The sequence below is a fragment of the Adiantum capillus-veneris genome, chromosome 29 (genome assembly GCF_014529385.1).
Source record: "Adiantum capillus-veneris isolate H3 chromosome 29, ASM1452938v2, whole genome shotgun sequence".
In the NCBI taxonomy this organism is placed as follows: Eukaryota; Viridiplantae; Streptophyta; class Polypodiopsida; order Polypodiales; family Pteridaceae; genus Adiantum; species Adiantum capillus-veneris.
In genome coordinates, this window is record NC_140959.1 from 111,992,258 (window position 1) to 112,007,867 (window position 15,610).

A 15,610-nucleotide genomic window follows, 5' to 3' on the forward strand; every position below is an offset into this window, starting at 1 on the left:
CCCAATAAATGCTAAGTAATTCCCATAAGTATGTAAAGGGGGATCAAGTCATGCTAGGGCCAAAAGTAACCCCATATTCTGGTATATACTCCATACATGAAGTCCTTTCGTATTTTGTTTCTAATTATATGGTAAACTTTGGTCAAAATTTGAGAAAAAGCACAAACAAAAGACCAATAATTGGCCCAAACAATTTGTATATAGCAAGAAAGCTTATTGTTTTAGTCAAGAATAACTTACTAGATTTTGGATCATTTTTGGCTTGATTTTATCGGTGGTTTGATCCTTGCCAGGATTTGTGGTCATTCTATGTGGTACAGGAAGGCTATAGGGATTGACGACATGTCAAACGGAGTCCAACTCAATAAGATGTTGAAGATTGAAAATAGTGAGAGTTGCTTGATGAGCTTTGTGTCTTGAATGTTGTGCTACGCAAAGCATTGGTCGACATATTGGAGAACCACGTTGTGCTAGGCAATGCCATGGTCGGCATGTAAACAAAATGTGGAGGGCAAAGGCTACCCGATGTTGCCACAAAATGGCTACCCAATGGGGGGGTTAAATCTTTAACACGAACAAAGAGAAGAAAAGATGGGGCATGGTGTGAGGTAGAGCAGCGAGGGAGCATTTAAGCTCGCAACGGCCTGCACGAGGCTCGGACGAGCGCAAGCATGAAGTGAATTATGACCAGCAAGCTATGGCGCACCATTTTAGCATCATCGACATCAATCATGGGGAGAGTCGACATCCGAGATACCACGTCATCAAGAGACGCTGGCCGTGCTAACCACTAGTGCTAGTGCTAGTGGTAACCGGGGGGGGGGATTTTGGCTATAACTAGAATTGCCAATTAGCATGCAAATGGGGAGACTATAAAAAGAAGATAAGCTCATCATTTAAGAACTCTCTCAGATTTTTCATTCCTAAGTCAAAATATGTTGCTAAAAAGCTCTCTATCTCTCTCCCGTAGGCCGAACCCACCATAGTTCGTTTTGTTGCTCTCTAAAGCTAGAAAATCTCTCTTCCCCAAATCTCACACAACCCTATGCTCTCCTATCTTCCTCTCACCGTCATAGCCGATCTCCCTTAGCTTTTTGCCCTCATAATTATAACCTTTAAGCTCTAATATACTCTTTTAGGGAGCTCAAGATCCATAGAAGTTGGATATACTAAGTTTTTTACTTGTCTCTCTCGCACACCCTCAAGCTCCCAGATCTCCCTCACATTCAGCTTCAAGGAGAGTAAGCAGGGAAAGAGGATCTGAAGGGAGCATTCAGGAGGTTCTTAAGGGCATTAACATCATTTAGGGAGCATATTAAAAGAAGAGAGAAGGTAAAAGAAGGGCATAACCTCGTTTTTATTCTCTCTCAACATTGGAAGGACATAAAGAAGGTAGCAAGAGGAGAGTTTTTTGGTAATTAAGGCAGAGTGAAGAGCAGCAAAGGAGAACAGAGGGAGCAATCGCGCTCGTTATCATCGTCAACGCTCTTTTTCTCAGTTAACTCAATCTCAATCATCATCACCATCAACTTAAAATTTGTTAATTTTATTGTTAAGTCATGGTGCCGTTAACAGCCCGCCTAATCTTTGTAAGGAGCTTAAAATCGTTAGTTTTAAGTTAATCCAAATGACGGCATGCAAATTAACCAGAATGGACAAAGCGGGTGGTGTCCATTGTGAAGAATATGAGCCGTGCAATTTAGCCATGTTACATTCTTTCATCCAGCTGTTGACCTATAAGATCATAAACCAATCCTATATTTCCTTCCAAAAATGACATCCATAGTGTTTCTAAAATATAGAGTCTATGATACATAGTGATATATACTGCCATCCTTCTGTTGTCGGGGGATATGTGTTCGAAAGGTGAGCCGAGAAGGTGCGGGGCCTCTGGCTGTGAGAGATGTGTGAGAGAGAGATCAACAGACGCATATAGAATCAACAATCATGCACCCTAATCATCAATAAACCTTCAGTAAAGCTTTGAGTACAACTTAATCATCAATAGCCAAGGCAGGTCGTTAACGACGCCGTCACTTGGATTAACTATCCATTGTGAAGAATCCAAGTGACGGTGGTGCCGTGTTTTATACAAGATTCTTCACAATGGACACCATCCTCTTTGGACCAAAAGTCAACGATATTTGGGCGCGGTTCGTGAACTACCACGCAATAGAACTCCATTAACCAAACCCTTCCCCTCCCACAGACTCCCGCCCTCCAAGCCCCCCAACCCGTGACCCTCGACAGCCCCTCACCCAAGGAAAATTTGAGTTTTAAAAAAGAGAGTTGCATGTCATGAAGAGCGGACTTTTCCAAATTGAGAGCAGAGGCCGCGTATCGACACTGCGCACGGCATGCTGTTTCCAAACTCATCTTCCAGCTGCGTGCTACTATAAAAGGCGACCACTGCACTCCTGCTTTCATGCGTATAGCTAGCAGAGTGAAGCTGTGCCCACTAGATCAGTTGTAGCTATGGCGCGCGCAGGGAATCTAGTGCTTAGTCTTCTTCTGCTCCTTGGTCTCTTGACCACCTCCTTTGCCTCTTGCGAGGTTAGTCGTGGTGGCAGGGAGATGGAGCCTCGTGAGCGCGAGGAAGAGGAAAGGGGAAGACGTCGTCATCGTGGCCGCGAGGAGAAAGAAGAGCGTGGCTATCCTCAAATCGAGCTCGGCCGGCCTCGCGAACAGCTTCAGTCAGAGGGGGGACGTCTTCGTGTTTGGAGTGAAGAGATCGATGCCATTCGCAATGCGCATGTGGGCATAGCGGAGCTTGAGCTGGAAGAGAATGGGTTGCTGGTGCCGCAGTATTCGGATGCAGACAAGATTGCTTATGTTTTGCAAGGTCCTTTTTTATATTACCTTTGTAGTTTGTGATTAATGGTCTCTCTTGCTTAGCTCTTGCGGAATGGTAATTGTAATTTGCGGTGCAGGGTCCGGTAAAATGGGCGCTGTCATCCCTGGTGCTGAGAGCGAGTATCGGCGAACTTACATTCGGAAAGTGCAGCGGGGGGATGTCGTTGCCCTGCCCAAGGGAACCGTTTACTGGTGGTATAATGATGGCAATGAGCGTCACCGCGTTCTATGCGCAGGCGATACCAGCTACGGAGCCAATCCAGGGCGCTTTCATGTAATTAGCAAGCCCCGTGCGAGCACTTAGGCATTAGCCAGTGCTATATGAGATCTGGATATTGTGAATGAATTATAACATGATTAGTTATTTACTGCTGGTAAAAGTGGAATCAATGAAAAAGTGCTGTTAAATGATAAGAGTGGACTTTTGTATGCAGCAATTTGGACTTGCTGGTAGCAAGCAGGCCAGGTTTGGATCTGTGCTTCATGGATTCAGCAAAGACACTCTCGCCACCGCATGGGGCGTCGACGAGCAAACGATCCAGTCTCTCCTTGAGCGCCAAAATGAAGCAGGCATTGTGAAAGCGAAGCAAAAGATCCACTTCCCACAGATACCTGAGAGGCGCAGCCGGAGAGAGGAAGAGAACGAGAGAAACACCTTGAAGGAAACTTCAGGCCCTTTCCACTTCGAGGAGCTTAAGTACAGCATAAGGGATGAATTTCCGGACTTCTACGTAAAAAATGGTGGAGCTCTCAATAGGGTCAATTGCCATAAGCTGCCTGCTTTGCATCAGATTGGATTTAGCGCGGTCAAGGTTTCCTTGGAGAAGGTAATTATTAAATAGCTTTTAAGTTTTGTTTTAATTACAAAGCGATTAGATACTTAAAAAGGATTAAGACGGTGATTAATAAAGAATTGACAGTCTAATGTTGAATTCTGGCTTCCATCAGAATGCAATGATGGCGCCTTCGTTCGTGCGCAATGGGCACCAAATTTTCTACTTCATTCGAGGGAACGGGCGAGTGCAAGTGGCGAGCGGAGACGGGGAGAATGTGTTCGATCAAGAAGTGCGCGAGGGCACTGTGCTAGTTATTCCTCAGTTCTTCCCTTCAGTGAAAATTGCAGGGGACCAAGGACTGGAATGGATCGAGCTAGTTACATCATCAAGGTTTGTTTTGAACATTGCTGACATCATGTCCATGTAGTCGTGGCCATCATGTTGTTGCACAGTGTTCAATGATAATGCATGCATTTACTTAGTGCATCCAGCTTGATATCCTGAATGTTTTTGCAGCCCTCGCACCACCTTCCTGGCAGGCAAGAACTCAGTCTATCGTGGTATCCCCAAGCAAGTCACCGCTGCCGCCTTCAATGTGGATGAAGAGCAGCTCAGAGAACTTGGCAGGGATGAGGAGGTCTTCTTCCCCCCCTCCAAAAGAGGTGGACGGGGTGGCCGGGGCAATGGGAGATACAAAAGCGTAAGCAAAAAGGAGAGCGAAGAGCAGCAGAAACGACGTGAAGATGAAGAGCGGAGGAGACGGCCGGAGGAGGAAGAGGAGAGGCGCAGGCGTGAAGAAGAGCGCAGGAGGGAGGAGGAGGAGCAGAGGCGGAGGCGCGAGGAGGAAGAGAGAAGGAAGCATCAACGTGAGCTGCCAGCTTGGGCCCTGGCTTCTCTTGAGGTGCTATGAAGAATGTAGACAGCAGTAGTCGGGTGTCATGTGTGTCGATGTCGATAAATAAGAGCTGCAACAGGAGCTTACCTTCCGGCCTTCCGGCCACTTTTTGCTTGTATTTCATGCTCGCGGCGCAGCAAAGCAAATACATAAAATAAGAGAATTCATTGACAGTTTTGCAAGCCTGCGTCTCAATTTAGTGTTTTTTGTACCATAAATGTTTGATGCACAGGGTTTCACTTCCAATATATGTTTTTTGTGCTACTGACCAGACTTTACTTTTTTAAGGAGTAATTTTTTCTAATTGGTTGTCAATTGGTTGACCTCTTGTCTCTCATCTCACCCCCAAGGCTACTACCAGTAGGAGCCATTGGGCCTTTGACTATTGTCTTTGGTCGATGCAATACGAGTCGGGAGTATGCCACATCTTAAATCCATCGTACTTTGGCTAGCTACCATTTTTTAGTAGAAAAGTTTCTAGCTAGCAACAAAGGGCCTTCAAGCCTTAAAAGGGTACATAAATGCTTTTACTCAGAACTTAGCTCCCCGAGTCAGGTTTTCAGACTCTTTCTAGGAGCCTCCCCTTTCTAGGAGCCTCCCCTGGCATTAATATTATTGTGACCAAAATAGCGACCTTAAAAAGACTGTGGAATGGTAGGATGGAAGTTTCTGACATGCTCGGGTACCTTCCTCATCACACAGTGTAATTATAGAGCCCGAGAGCTCAAGTATTGTGCCAAATATCGACGGGGCTCTAGTGACTATTGTACCATCATGATATATAGCCCCACTCGTTAGCCAAGCTTTATATTGCTTCTGTGCCTGTGTGCTTGAGTATGTGTTTTGCATTTTGTAGTGTCCGAGCTTATCACGATGGTGTTTATTGGTGTTGGTGTGGGCAAGGCAGAGGTGGGACGTTGGAGGAGCAGTAGATGCACATATGGCCACAATGGTTTTTGATTATCTGTAGCATGTTTAGGACCCAGAGGATGGTAATGGGTACAAAGACGGCATGGCCGCACTAAATAAGCCGGAGCGAGCACAGGCCGTGGTGCAAGCAAGCATCATGGAAGAGCATGCAGGATCTCATGATTGAATACATATTTATTGTTGAAAGGTTGCATCCACAAATTAGGAGACCAGCAAAGACAATTACCTTGCAAGATGGCACATTTATCTATCCGGAGGTTTCAACTTGCATTTTATCCATTGCTTGCTATCAATATCTCTTATATCCATTCTTGACTTTCCAATCCAGACTCCAAAAGACTAATGGGTGACTTGATGGACTACTCGACGAACGAGAGGTAGCACAAGTTTTTTTTTTTTTGGTTGAAAAGGTGGAAAGTTGAATTAAGAAAATAAAAGGTACAAATTTCCCTCAAGAAGGGGGAGGGAAACCCCGGCTAAAAGTAGGAGGGAGTCACACACATCCATAAAGGGGAACATTCATCATGGGTTATCTTCCTACCAAAGACAGGATGGACTCCAAGCATAAATTTTTGGCATCCATAAAGGGGAACATTCATCATGGGATATCTTTCCATTAAAGAAAGGATGGGACTCCAAGCATAAAATTTTGGAGTTTACATAACATTTGGCCATTAGAGAATACCATTGATATCCACATTTTTGCATTCCCCCAGTAGGAGCTCTTTCCATGTAAAGGGAAGTGCATTTTCCTCCAAAGATCTGGCGGAGCAAGGCTCATTCTTTCGGTAGTGAAAAAAGAGGTGGATGATTGATTCAACCATGCAGATGCTTGATTTAATACCAAACCTAAGTACGTTACTGCCTATTTAGAGGCTATGGTGAAGGATGAGCTATGGAGAGTGTTTTGTTTGATAGCAATAGTGAAGGGCCATACACATTGAAATCTGCGTCGCCACTGCCTAGCACTCCAATTTAGCCCCCACCTTGAGCTGAGCTTTACTTTTAGAGACTAGTTGACAACTGGAGAGTAGATTTGCGCACAAGTTTTCATCAATGTAAAAGGAGCATTGTATGAGGTGATATCCGGAAGTTTTTGGTACTTTTGAATCTTGAAGCTTAGAAAATTAGCAAGCAAAAGAGAGTTGAAAATGGTTAGCAATAATTTCTTTAGAAAGTAAAAAGTTGTCCCTTACACATGATGCTTCCAACATCTAATAATACCCTTTTTGAAGATGATATGATCCCGATCCCTTCTAGAGATATCAGTCCCATCTGAGCTGACATGATGTCCATACAATAAGGAGTCTTCTAAGAATTCTCTAGAACACGTAAGGTCCAAAGATGGTTTCCATTTTTGTTTCAGAGAAAACCATGCATTCCATAAGCTGCAAATGAGGGTAGATCCTATAGGTTTGATTGGAGTAGGTGCAATAATGAGATCCATCGGGTCCAGCTCTTTCCAAGCTTTATACTACTACAGGGAGAGCTTACTCACATTATTTTTAATTAGCGTTTCTTAATAATCATCAGAGGTTGCAGCTCTTAAAATCCATTTAGCTGCCAATTTGGTTGCTTGAGCCTCCAAGTGAAGTATATCAAGTCCTCCATTACTTTTGGGTGAGGAAGAGATGTTCCAGGAAACTTTGGGGACTCTATTGGAAAAGTTATCGCCTCCCCACAAAAATATTATAGCAAGGCCTATTGCCTTATTCAAATCTCTTTTTGCAAGCTTCCAACAGGATATATAAAAAATTAGCACAGTATAATGAATGCTGCGTAGACTGCCAACAAAAAAATTTCATCTTGGATTTCTCAAGAACCCAATTTCATATTTGTGCCATTGATACATGGAAGACCATTGAGATGCCTACAAGTCTTATAATTTTTCCGTAATCTTTTGGCATCCAGCTATTATTAGAATTTCAGTAGTCTATCCTGCTGAAACTCTAAAGGCAAGTTTAGTATGGATGATGCAAGATCCACTGGCTAGAAAAGAAGTTTGTAGACAATCCTAGAGAAGCTGCATTGATTACTCCTCACTCATGACTATTTTAAAGAGTATGTATAATCTACAAATTATTGTAGACATAGATTTGAGGAAGAACCAAGAATTTCGATCTCTTTAATCAAACCATTTTCAAGACAATCCTTTATGAGGCAACCCAGTAGTATACCCAACCAGTCAGTGCAAGCAACCTCATCTTCTATGTCTGACTCAACCTCATCATCACTGCTACAATCATCACTTGTAACATTTAATGGCCTAAAAACTTGTGTGTAGTGGAAATTAGCATGAACATAGTGGGCATTTCATTAGAATAGATTCCTAATGAGAATTACAAGAGTGCTTGGGTGGAGAGAGCAACAAAAATCATAACACCTAGTTAGATAGCATGAATAATACTTTCAAAAGAGAGAGAAATTAAGCTATTGACAACAGTTGAGGACCGGATTTGCATGGAGCCGGTCCCCCCTCCAAAAGGATTTGTATTATGGTTTCTCCCATCGAAAGAGACATTGTACAATACAATTCTTTGTGTTCCTTCAAGACTAGCTAGTGCAATGAAGATGAAAGCTTCATGCACTAAGAAAAACACACTACAAGAGGCTATTCATATTAGCGACGCTCACATAGCGACGCTGAAAAAAAAAATCCCGGCGTCGCTATGAGCGTCGCAAATTTCTTTGTAAATTTGCGACGCTCATAGCGACGCCGGCTGGGCTAAAAAAATAACCGAGCGCACCCAAAGACTCAGATCTCAGATCTGAGTTTTTCGGCGCCCTCAAGCAATGAGCAGGTAACGCTCTCTCTCTCTCTCTCTCTCTCTCTCTCTCTCTTTTTCTTCTCCACACACACACACACACACGAGGAGAGGAAGGAGAGGCAGGTATGCTCCTTCCCTCTCCTCATTCTCATGTTCCCTTCCCCTCTTTCTCTCTCCCTCTCTCTCTCTCTCACACACACACATACACACACACACATAGTGTTTTTGAGAGAGAGAGAGAGAGAGAGAGAGAGAGAGAGAGAGTACAAACATAAACAAAAACGCACACACACATACATAAACAAAGAATGCAGACACACATTGAGAGAGGAAAAGAGAGAGAGAGCATGCATAAACAAAAAACGCACGCATTGAGAGAGGAAAAGCGAGAGAGAACATGCATAAACAAAAAACGCACACATTGAGAGAGGAAAAGAGAGAGAAAACATGCATACGATCCAAAAAAAGGCACACATATTGAGAGAGAAAGAGAGAGAAACTAATTTAACGTCGTAGGAAACTAATTAAAATTAAAAGACCTAAAGATCTAGCCGACGAGGAGTTGAACTCAAGAACTATTATTCAAGAGGGAAATGGCATAATCAATCTATCATACTTGGCATGGGTGATAGAAAGGTTATACCATTTATCTCTTTTTATTGGCACACACATCCACACACGCGCACACACACAAGAAGAAGAGAGTTATAACGTCGTAGGAAACTATCCTAAAAGACGTTAAAGATTAGGTTAGATGTAGACTTACATTAAATTAGATTTAGGTTTATTTAAGTTAAATTAGATTAGATTTAGGTTTATTTTTAACTAGATTTACGTTTATTTACGCTAGATTTAGATTTACGTTATATTAGATTAGATTTAGGTCTCCATAGACTGCGATGCCTGCATGAAGCGGGTGAGGAAAGCCCTCAATGGAATATAGGGTATTGCTGCCTTCACTCATGGTGGGCTCCGTCGATCCAAAAGTACTGGTGAAATGTCTTCAGAAGATAGGGAAGAAGGTGGATCTTCAGGGCGGCAAGTGTCACTACATCCCCGACACAATGACCATCTAGACAACCTCTAGTCATTCAACAGCAACTTCAAAGTTAGTAACAAGAGCAAGAACGGTCTAAAGGGCCAATTGCTGTCGTCATATGTGGATGGAGATGAGGCAGCGTCACCGCCGGAAGGTAACTCTCACATCTTTAGTGATGAGAATGCCAACTCTTGCCGAGTTATGTGAAAAATTATGTGTTAAATCAGTTTTAAGGTTCTTATAATCCCTGTTAGTTTAGTTCTTTGTTTTTAATATAACATAATTTACGTTAGATTTAGATTTATGTTATATTAGATTAGACTTAGGTTTATTTAGGTTTACCCACACACACACACACACACACACACACACACACACACAAGAAGAAGAGAGTTTTAACGTCGTAGGAAACTATCCCAAAAGACGTTAAAGATTAGGTTAGATGTAGACTTACGTTAAATTATATTTAGGTTTATTTTTAGTTAGATTTACGTTTATTTAGATTTACGCTTATTTACGTTAGATCGAGTCCACGCAAGAATTACTTACGGTTTAGGGTTTAGAGTTAGACGAACAGTGAAAAGACCTACTGTGAAAAGATGTTAAGATGCTGTGAAGTGCTACAGCTAGAGAAGAGGCAAAGGGGTTTTGTCCACTACATGCAGTATCATGTAGACGTGGGTGTGTAGATTTCTTGTACCCACAAATATAGGTATTGACCAATAAAGACGAGATTATAACCCGGTGGTTCTGATCTCCATGCACCTCTAGACCGAGGTGTGCGGGGATTGGACATGACTAGAGAATGTGAGGTAGAGAGAGAGAGAGAGAGAGAGAGAGAGAGAGAGAGAGAGAGAGAGAGTGACAAGGATGTGGGACCGTCCAACCGAAACACCTATCTCTCAACGAGGGTCTTATGTCCTTGTAATAAATGCAAGCATGCTGTGCGACGGACAAGACGTGTTTCTTTGCAGCACGTTCGCGAATTTGGCGAGTTCGATCCATCTATTATAGATTGAGTTGTTGCCAATTATAACTCGTCGGACTCTGACGCTGGCCAACAAGCAGCAATCTTGCAACCCAATAGACGTGTTCGCAGGCGCTTTGGTCAAGCAGCATATGTGAGGCCACAAGATGTAGCCTCTGACAGCTCGAGGGATGATCATGCAGAGCACATTCCCAACGAGGCAATGTTTGAGCCCGAGATTGATGAAATGATCGAGACGATCATGGATTCAGAAAGGCTTATCTATGATGATATGAAAAGTGAAGCCGATACGCCATTGTATAATGGAGCACGTATGTCTAGATTGAAAGCACTCCTGGTTCTTCTCAACATGCAGGCAAAGTTTGGATGGAGTGACACTAGCGTCACAACGCTTTTCAGGTGATCTATTACAATTAGTTTACTTTAATAAAACTCTAAATGTATAATGATCTGATAGATTTTTACACGACTGTATCGTATTTTTATGTTGTGTAGATTGCTTAAAGAGCACATACTACCAGCTGACAATGTGATGTTAGATTCCCGAGATGAAGCAAGAAAGATTTTGCAAAACTTGGGGATGGATTACAATTCTATCCACGCTTGTCCTAATCACTGCATTCTTTTCAGATGGGAATACATAGACATGGAGAAGTGTCCGAAATGTGATTCCGAAAGATATCGAGTAGATCTCCACAGGACAAAAATTCCACAAAAGGTTTTGCGACATTTTCCTCTGCTTCCTCGCATCAAGCATTTCTTCGAATGTAAGTCCATGGCCGCCCTAGCATCATGGCATGAGGAGAATAAATCTTCGGGTGGTGTGCTATGAATTCCTGCAGATTGCGCAGCCTGGAAACATATAGATGGAACATGGTCGGATTTTGCCAGGGAAGCTCGAAATTTGCGCTTAGGCCTGGCTATGGATGGCGTAAATCCATTTGGTCAAAGATCAACATCTTACAGTGTATGGCCCGTTGTCATCGTCAACTACAACATTCCCCCGTGGTTGACTACGAAGAAGGGGCACCTATGGCTAAGCTTGATTGTGCCAGGGCGATATAAAGTGGGGAATATGGATGTGTATCTTCGTCCACTATTGGAAGAGCTACAACAATTGTGGATTGGCATAGAGGTGGTGGATATGAGCCGACACACAGGACGACGGAATGCTTTGATCAGAGGCATTCTAATGTGGACCATGCATGACTATCCCGGGCTAACAGAATGCTCAGGTGATCTATTGACACTCCTCACTCAGACACTGTAAATCTTGTTTTTTCCCATAGTTGATCTATTATCATGTGTATACATGCAGGGCTTCAAACAAGCGGATACAGAGCATGTGTCACATGTGGACCTAGACTGAATGCACGTAGGGCACCCTCATTGAAGAAGCAAATCTACGAAGGTCATCAAGCGTATCTTCCAGAGAATCATGTGTTACGCGACGGCTTTTTGGGAAGAGAGACACCAAGGATGTCTGCACAAGCATGGTTAGAGCAGAAGGAGATGTGCGATGACGGATTGCCTCCAGGGATGAAGGGACTATCTCTATGGTACGAGTTACCATACTGGCCCCGACTCATGATCAATCACTTGCTCGATCCAATGCACATATTCAAGAATGTGGGTAATCTACTATGGGACCATCTGACCGGCAAGAAAGATATTTTGGGAGCCAGAGTTGACCTTAGAAATGTGGATCGTATGGAGCAATATTGGCCGCAAACAGCGTCTAATGGATCGATAAAACTCCCTAAAGCACCATGGATTTTCACAGGAGCCCAAGAACGCAAAGTAAAAGAGACCATTCGATCTTTGCGGACCCCCACTGGCGTAATGCACTCGCTCCGAACGTGTTTTACTAAAGAAGGAAAGCTTACCGGTTTGAAGTCACACGATTGGCATAAAATGTGTCAGGTACGTTCATAGTGGACTTTAATATCATTGCATAAAATGTGGACTTTAATATCATTGCTGCACATACTTTACAGTTTATTTTACCGGTTGCCATTGAGGGATGTTTGTCTCTCGACATCCGTAACACAATCTACAAACTTGCAAAGCTGGTGCAATGGATCTCACAAAAGGAGATCAACGTAGACTCCATACCATTCGCCAAACTAAATGCTGCGGAGCTTGTGTGCATGTTTGAGAAACATTTTCCTACTACCATGCTAACCATTCAGGTGCATCTTCTTGTTCACATAGTTGATGAGGTGGAAATAGCTGGCACAGTTCATTCCAGATGGATGTTCTTCTTAGAACGTTTCATGAAAACGCTTAAGGGATATGTGCGTCAAAAGGCACGTCCGGAGGGTTACATGGCAGAAGGTTGGTTGGTATCAGAGTCCCTAGTGTACATTGGAGAGTGGCTAGACGGATTTGATAAAGCCCGGGACACGCTATGGCGAACCATAGATGATGATCGCATATCTGGGATTGTCATGTGCAATCTCGGTGTTGAGAAAAAGATGACGGAAGATCTAGAGGCTAAAATCAACCGATTTTGCATGCTTCACAATCCAGTGATGCAAAAGTGGATTTCACAATATGAGGATGCAAAGCAAGAGCGACAAAGGGCACGAATCGAGTGGAGATGGGGAAGACGACCACCGATGCACTATCCGACGGTTCTGGAGAGCCTACCAACCTTCATGAGCTTAAGATGGTTGCACAACCAATTGAAAAGCGCACAACAATGCGGTGACGAAGTGACTGAGGAAGAGTGGGAGTACTCTCGGGGTTGCGCGACCAAGGTAAGTTTGCAATGTACGACTAGCAAGTGACTTTATTATAAACGTTTGAACGGCCACTCATAATCTTTGTTCATTGTATTATAAGTCATACACAGCAACATGGTGTAAAGGTCGACATTTTAGGGTGGAACGAATCGACAAAAAGCGTTTTACTCAAGATTGTGGAATCATGGCAAAATTTGAACAGTCTAGTCGACGACGTTCCTCTGATGCAGATCCTGTGGTGGCGGAACTCACTTACTTCGGCACGCTACAAGAGATTTTGAGGATCGATTACAGAGGATTTTTTGTCGACTTGTTCGACGTGCAATGGTTCAAGATAATCATGGACGGTCGCAACGCTATTGCGCGTAGAGGAGAGTCTGGTTTTCTTGAGGTGGATTCTACTAAGAAATGGACTGACCTAAGAGACACTTTCCTACTACCCGAGCATTGTGAACAAGTAAGTATGTAAATAGTTAACATCCCCCTTTTACAAGTTATGTGCTTGAAAGCTCTCATGTAAGTTATGTGGCTCTGGCAGGTAATATTTCATCCTACAAAGTCTACATCAAACTGGTGGTACGTCATAAAGGTAGCCCCTCGTAGTGCAAGGACGTATGAAGGCTACCATGTGCCAATCACAGCGGCATCAATGGAGGAGATCAGAGAAGATGCCCAATCAGAAGCCGCTGCGGTGGTGCCAGACGAGCATCAAGATGCTACTACTCTATATGGGGTGCATGCAGAGGAGCTACAAAATGAAACAGAGGATATGTGTTTAAACGGAGAGCTCTATATAGATATAGGAAGTTATGCTGAGTTATGCGAGGATGAGAGAGAGATCTCTTAAAGCCACAAATATTGTATTTGAACAATTTTGCTCCGTGTTGTAAAAGCTCTGGCTCTCTAAGTACCTTCCATGGTGTATAATGCTCTTTTCTACTCGCGCTCACATCTTTTGATTGAAAATTCTGAGTTTTCGACTTGCCTCTTCTATCACTCAATTCATTGCGTCATTGTATTTATATGCGTCATTACGTCATTGTATTTAATGGTCTTTGCGTCATTGTCTACTCTATTCATTCAATATTAAGTTTAAATATTCGTGTGTTTAATGCAGGTATGGATGATGAGGAGTTTCTTTCTTCTTTGTCACCGCAGCAGAGACAGTGGTACGTGGAGCGTCATCGCTCTGGCGCATCATCGCGTGTTCCTACTCCATCCGCATCTCCCTCTCTTTCGGAGCATTCGGCGCGCTCCGAAGCTTTGGCGTCGACGAGACGAGCTTCACACTCGTCTAGACACCAGCGCTCTAGTGGTGGCGGTGGCGGTTGTTGTGGGGATTCCACCACCGATGTACCATCATGATATATAGCCCCACTCGTTAGCCAAGATTTATATTGCTTCTGTGCCTGTGTGCTTGAGTATGTTTTGCATTTTGTAGTGTCCCAGCTTATCACGATGGTGTTTATTGGTGTTGGTGTGGGCAGGGCAGAGGTGGGACGTTGGAGGAGCAGTAGATGCACATATGGCCACAATGGTTTTTGATTATCTGTAGCGCGTTTAGGACCAAGAGGATGGTAATGGGTACAAAGACGGCATGGCCGCACTAAATAAGTCGGAGCGAGCATAGGCCATGGTGCAAGCAAGCAGCATGGAAGAGCATGCAGGATCTCATGATTGAATACATATTTTTTGTTGAAAGGTTGCATCCACAAATTAGGAGACCTACAAAGACAATTACCTTGCAAGATGGCACATTTATCTATCCGGAGGTTTCAGCCTGCATTTTATCCATTGCCTGCTATCAATATCTCTTATATCCATTCTTGACTTTCCAATCCAGACTCCAAAAGACTAATGGGTGACTTGATGGACTACTCGACGAACGAGAGGTAGCACAAGTTTTTTTTTTTTTTGGTTGAAAAGGTGGAAAGTTGAATTAAGAAAATAAAAGGTACAAATTTCCCTCAAGAAGGGGGAGGGAAACCCTGGCTAAAAGTAAGGAGGGAGTCACACACATCCATAAAGGGGAACATTCATCATGGGTTATCTTCCTACCAAAGACAGGATGGACTCCAAGCATAAACTTTTGGCATCCATAAAGGGGCCTTTGACTATTGTCTTTGGTCGATGCAATACCAGTCGGGAGTATGCCACATCTTAAATCCATCGTACTTTGGCTAGCTACCATTTTTTAGTAAGTTTCTAGCAAAAAAGGGCCTTCAAGCCTTAAAAGGGTACCTAAATGCTTTTACTCAGAACTTAGCCATATTTTGCTCATCGAGTCAAAATTTCAGACTCTTTCTAGGAGCATATCAAGAGCACCTGCATCCAGTAGTTTGTGACAATAGAGAAATATTAGCTTGCTAGCCATGGTGCCAACTTATGATTCCCCTGGCATTAATATTGTGACCAAAATAGCGACCTTAAAAAGATTGTGGAATGGTAGGATCGATACCTTCCTCATCACACAGTGTAATTATAGAGCCTGGGAGCTCGAGTATTGTGCTAAATATCGACGGGGCTCTAGTGACTATTGTACCATCATGATATATAGCCCCACTCGTTAGCCAAGTTTTATATTGCTTTTGTGCCTGTGTGCTTGAGCATGTGT

The 15,610-nt window shown here is 43.3% G+C and overlaps 1 protein-coding gene across 1 annotated transcript; it reads left to right on the top strand.

Moving 5' to 3' along the window:
* Window positions 1–2,430: 2,430 nt before the first annotated feature.
* Window positions 2,431–4,706, top strand: LOC147419767 (11S globulin seed storage protein Ana o 2.0101-like). Its single transcript, XM_086505415.1, has 5 exons — window positions 2,431–2,842; window positions 2,931–3,127; window positions 3,288–3,680; window positions 3,802–4,019; window positions 4,146–4,706. Exons 1-5 carry the CDS (start codon window positions 2,476–2,478, stop codon window positions 4,537–4,539), a joined length of 1,569 nt encoding a protein of 522 aa, XP_086361541.1. The 5' UTR covers window positions 2,431–2,475; the 3' UTR covers window positions 4,540–4,706.
* Window positions 4,707–15,610: the final 10,904 nt, after the last annotated feature.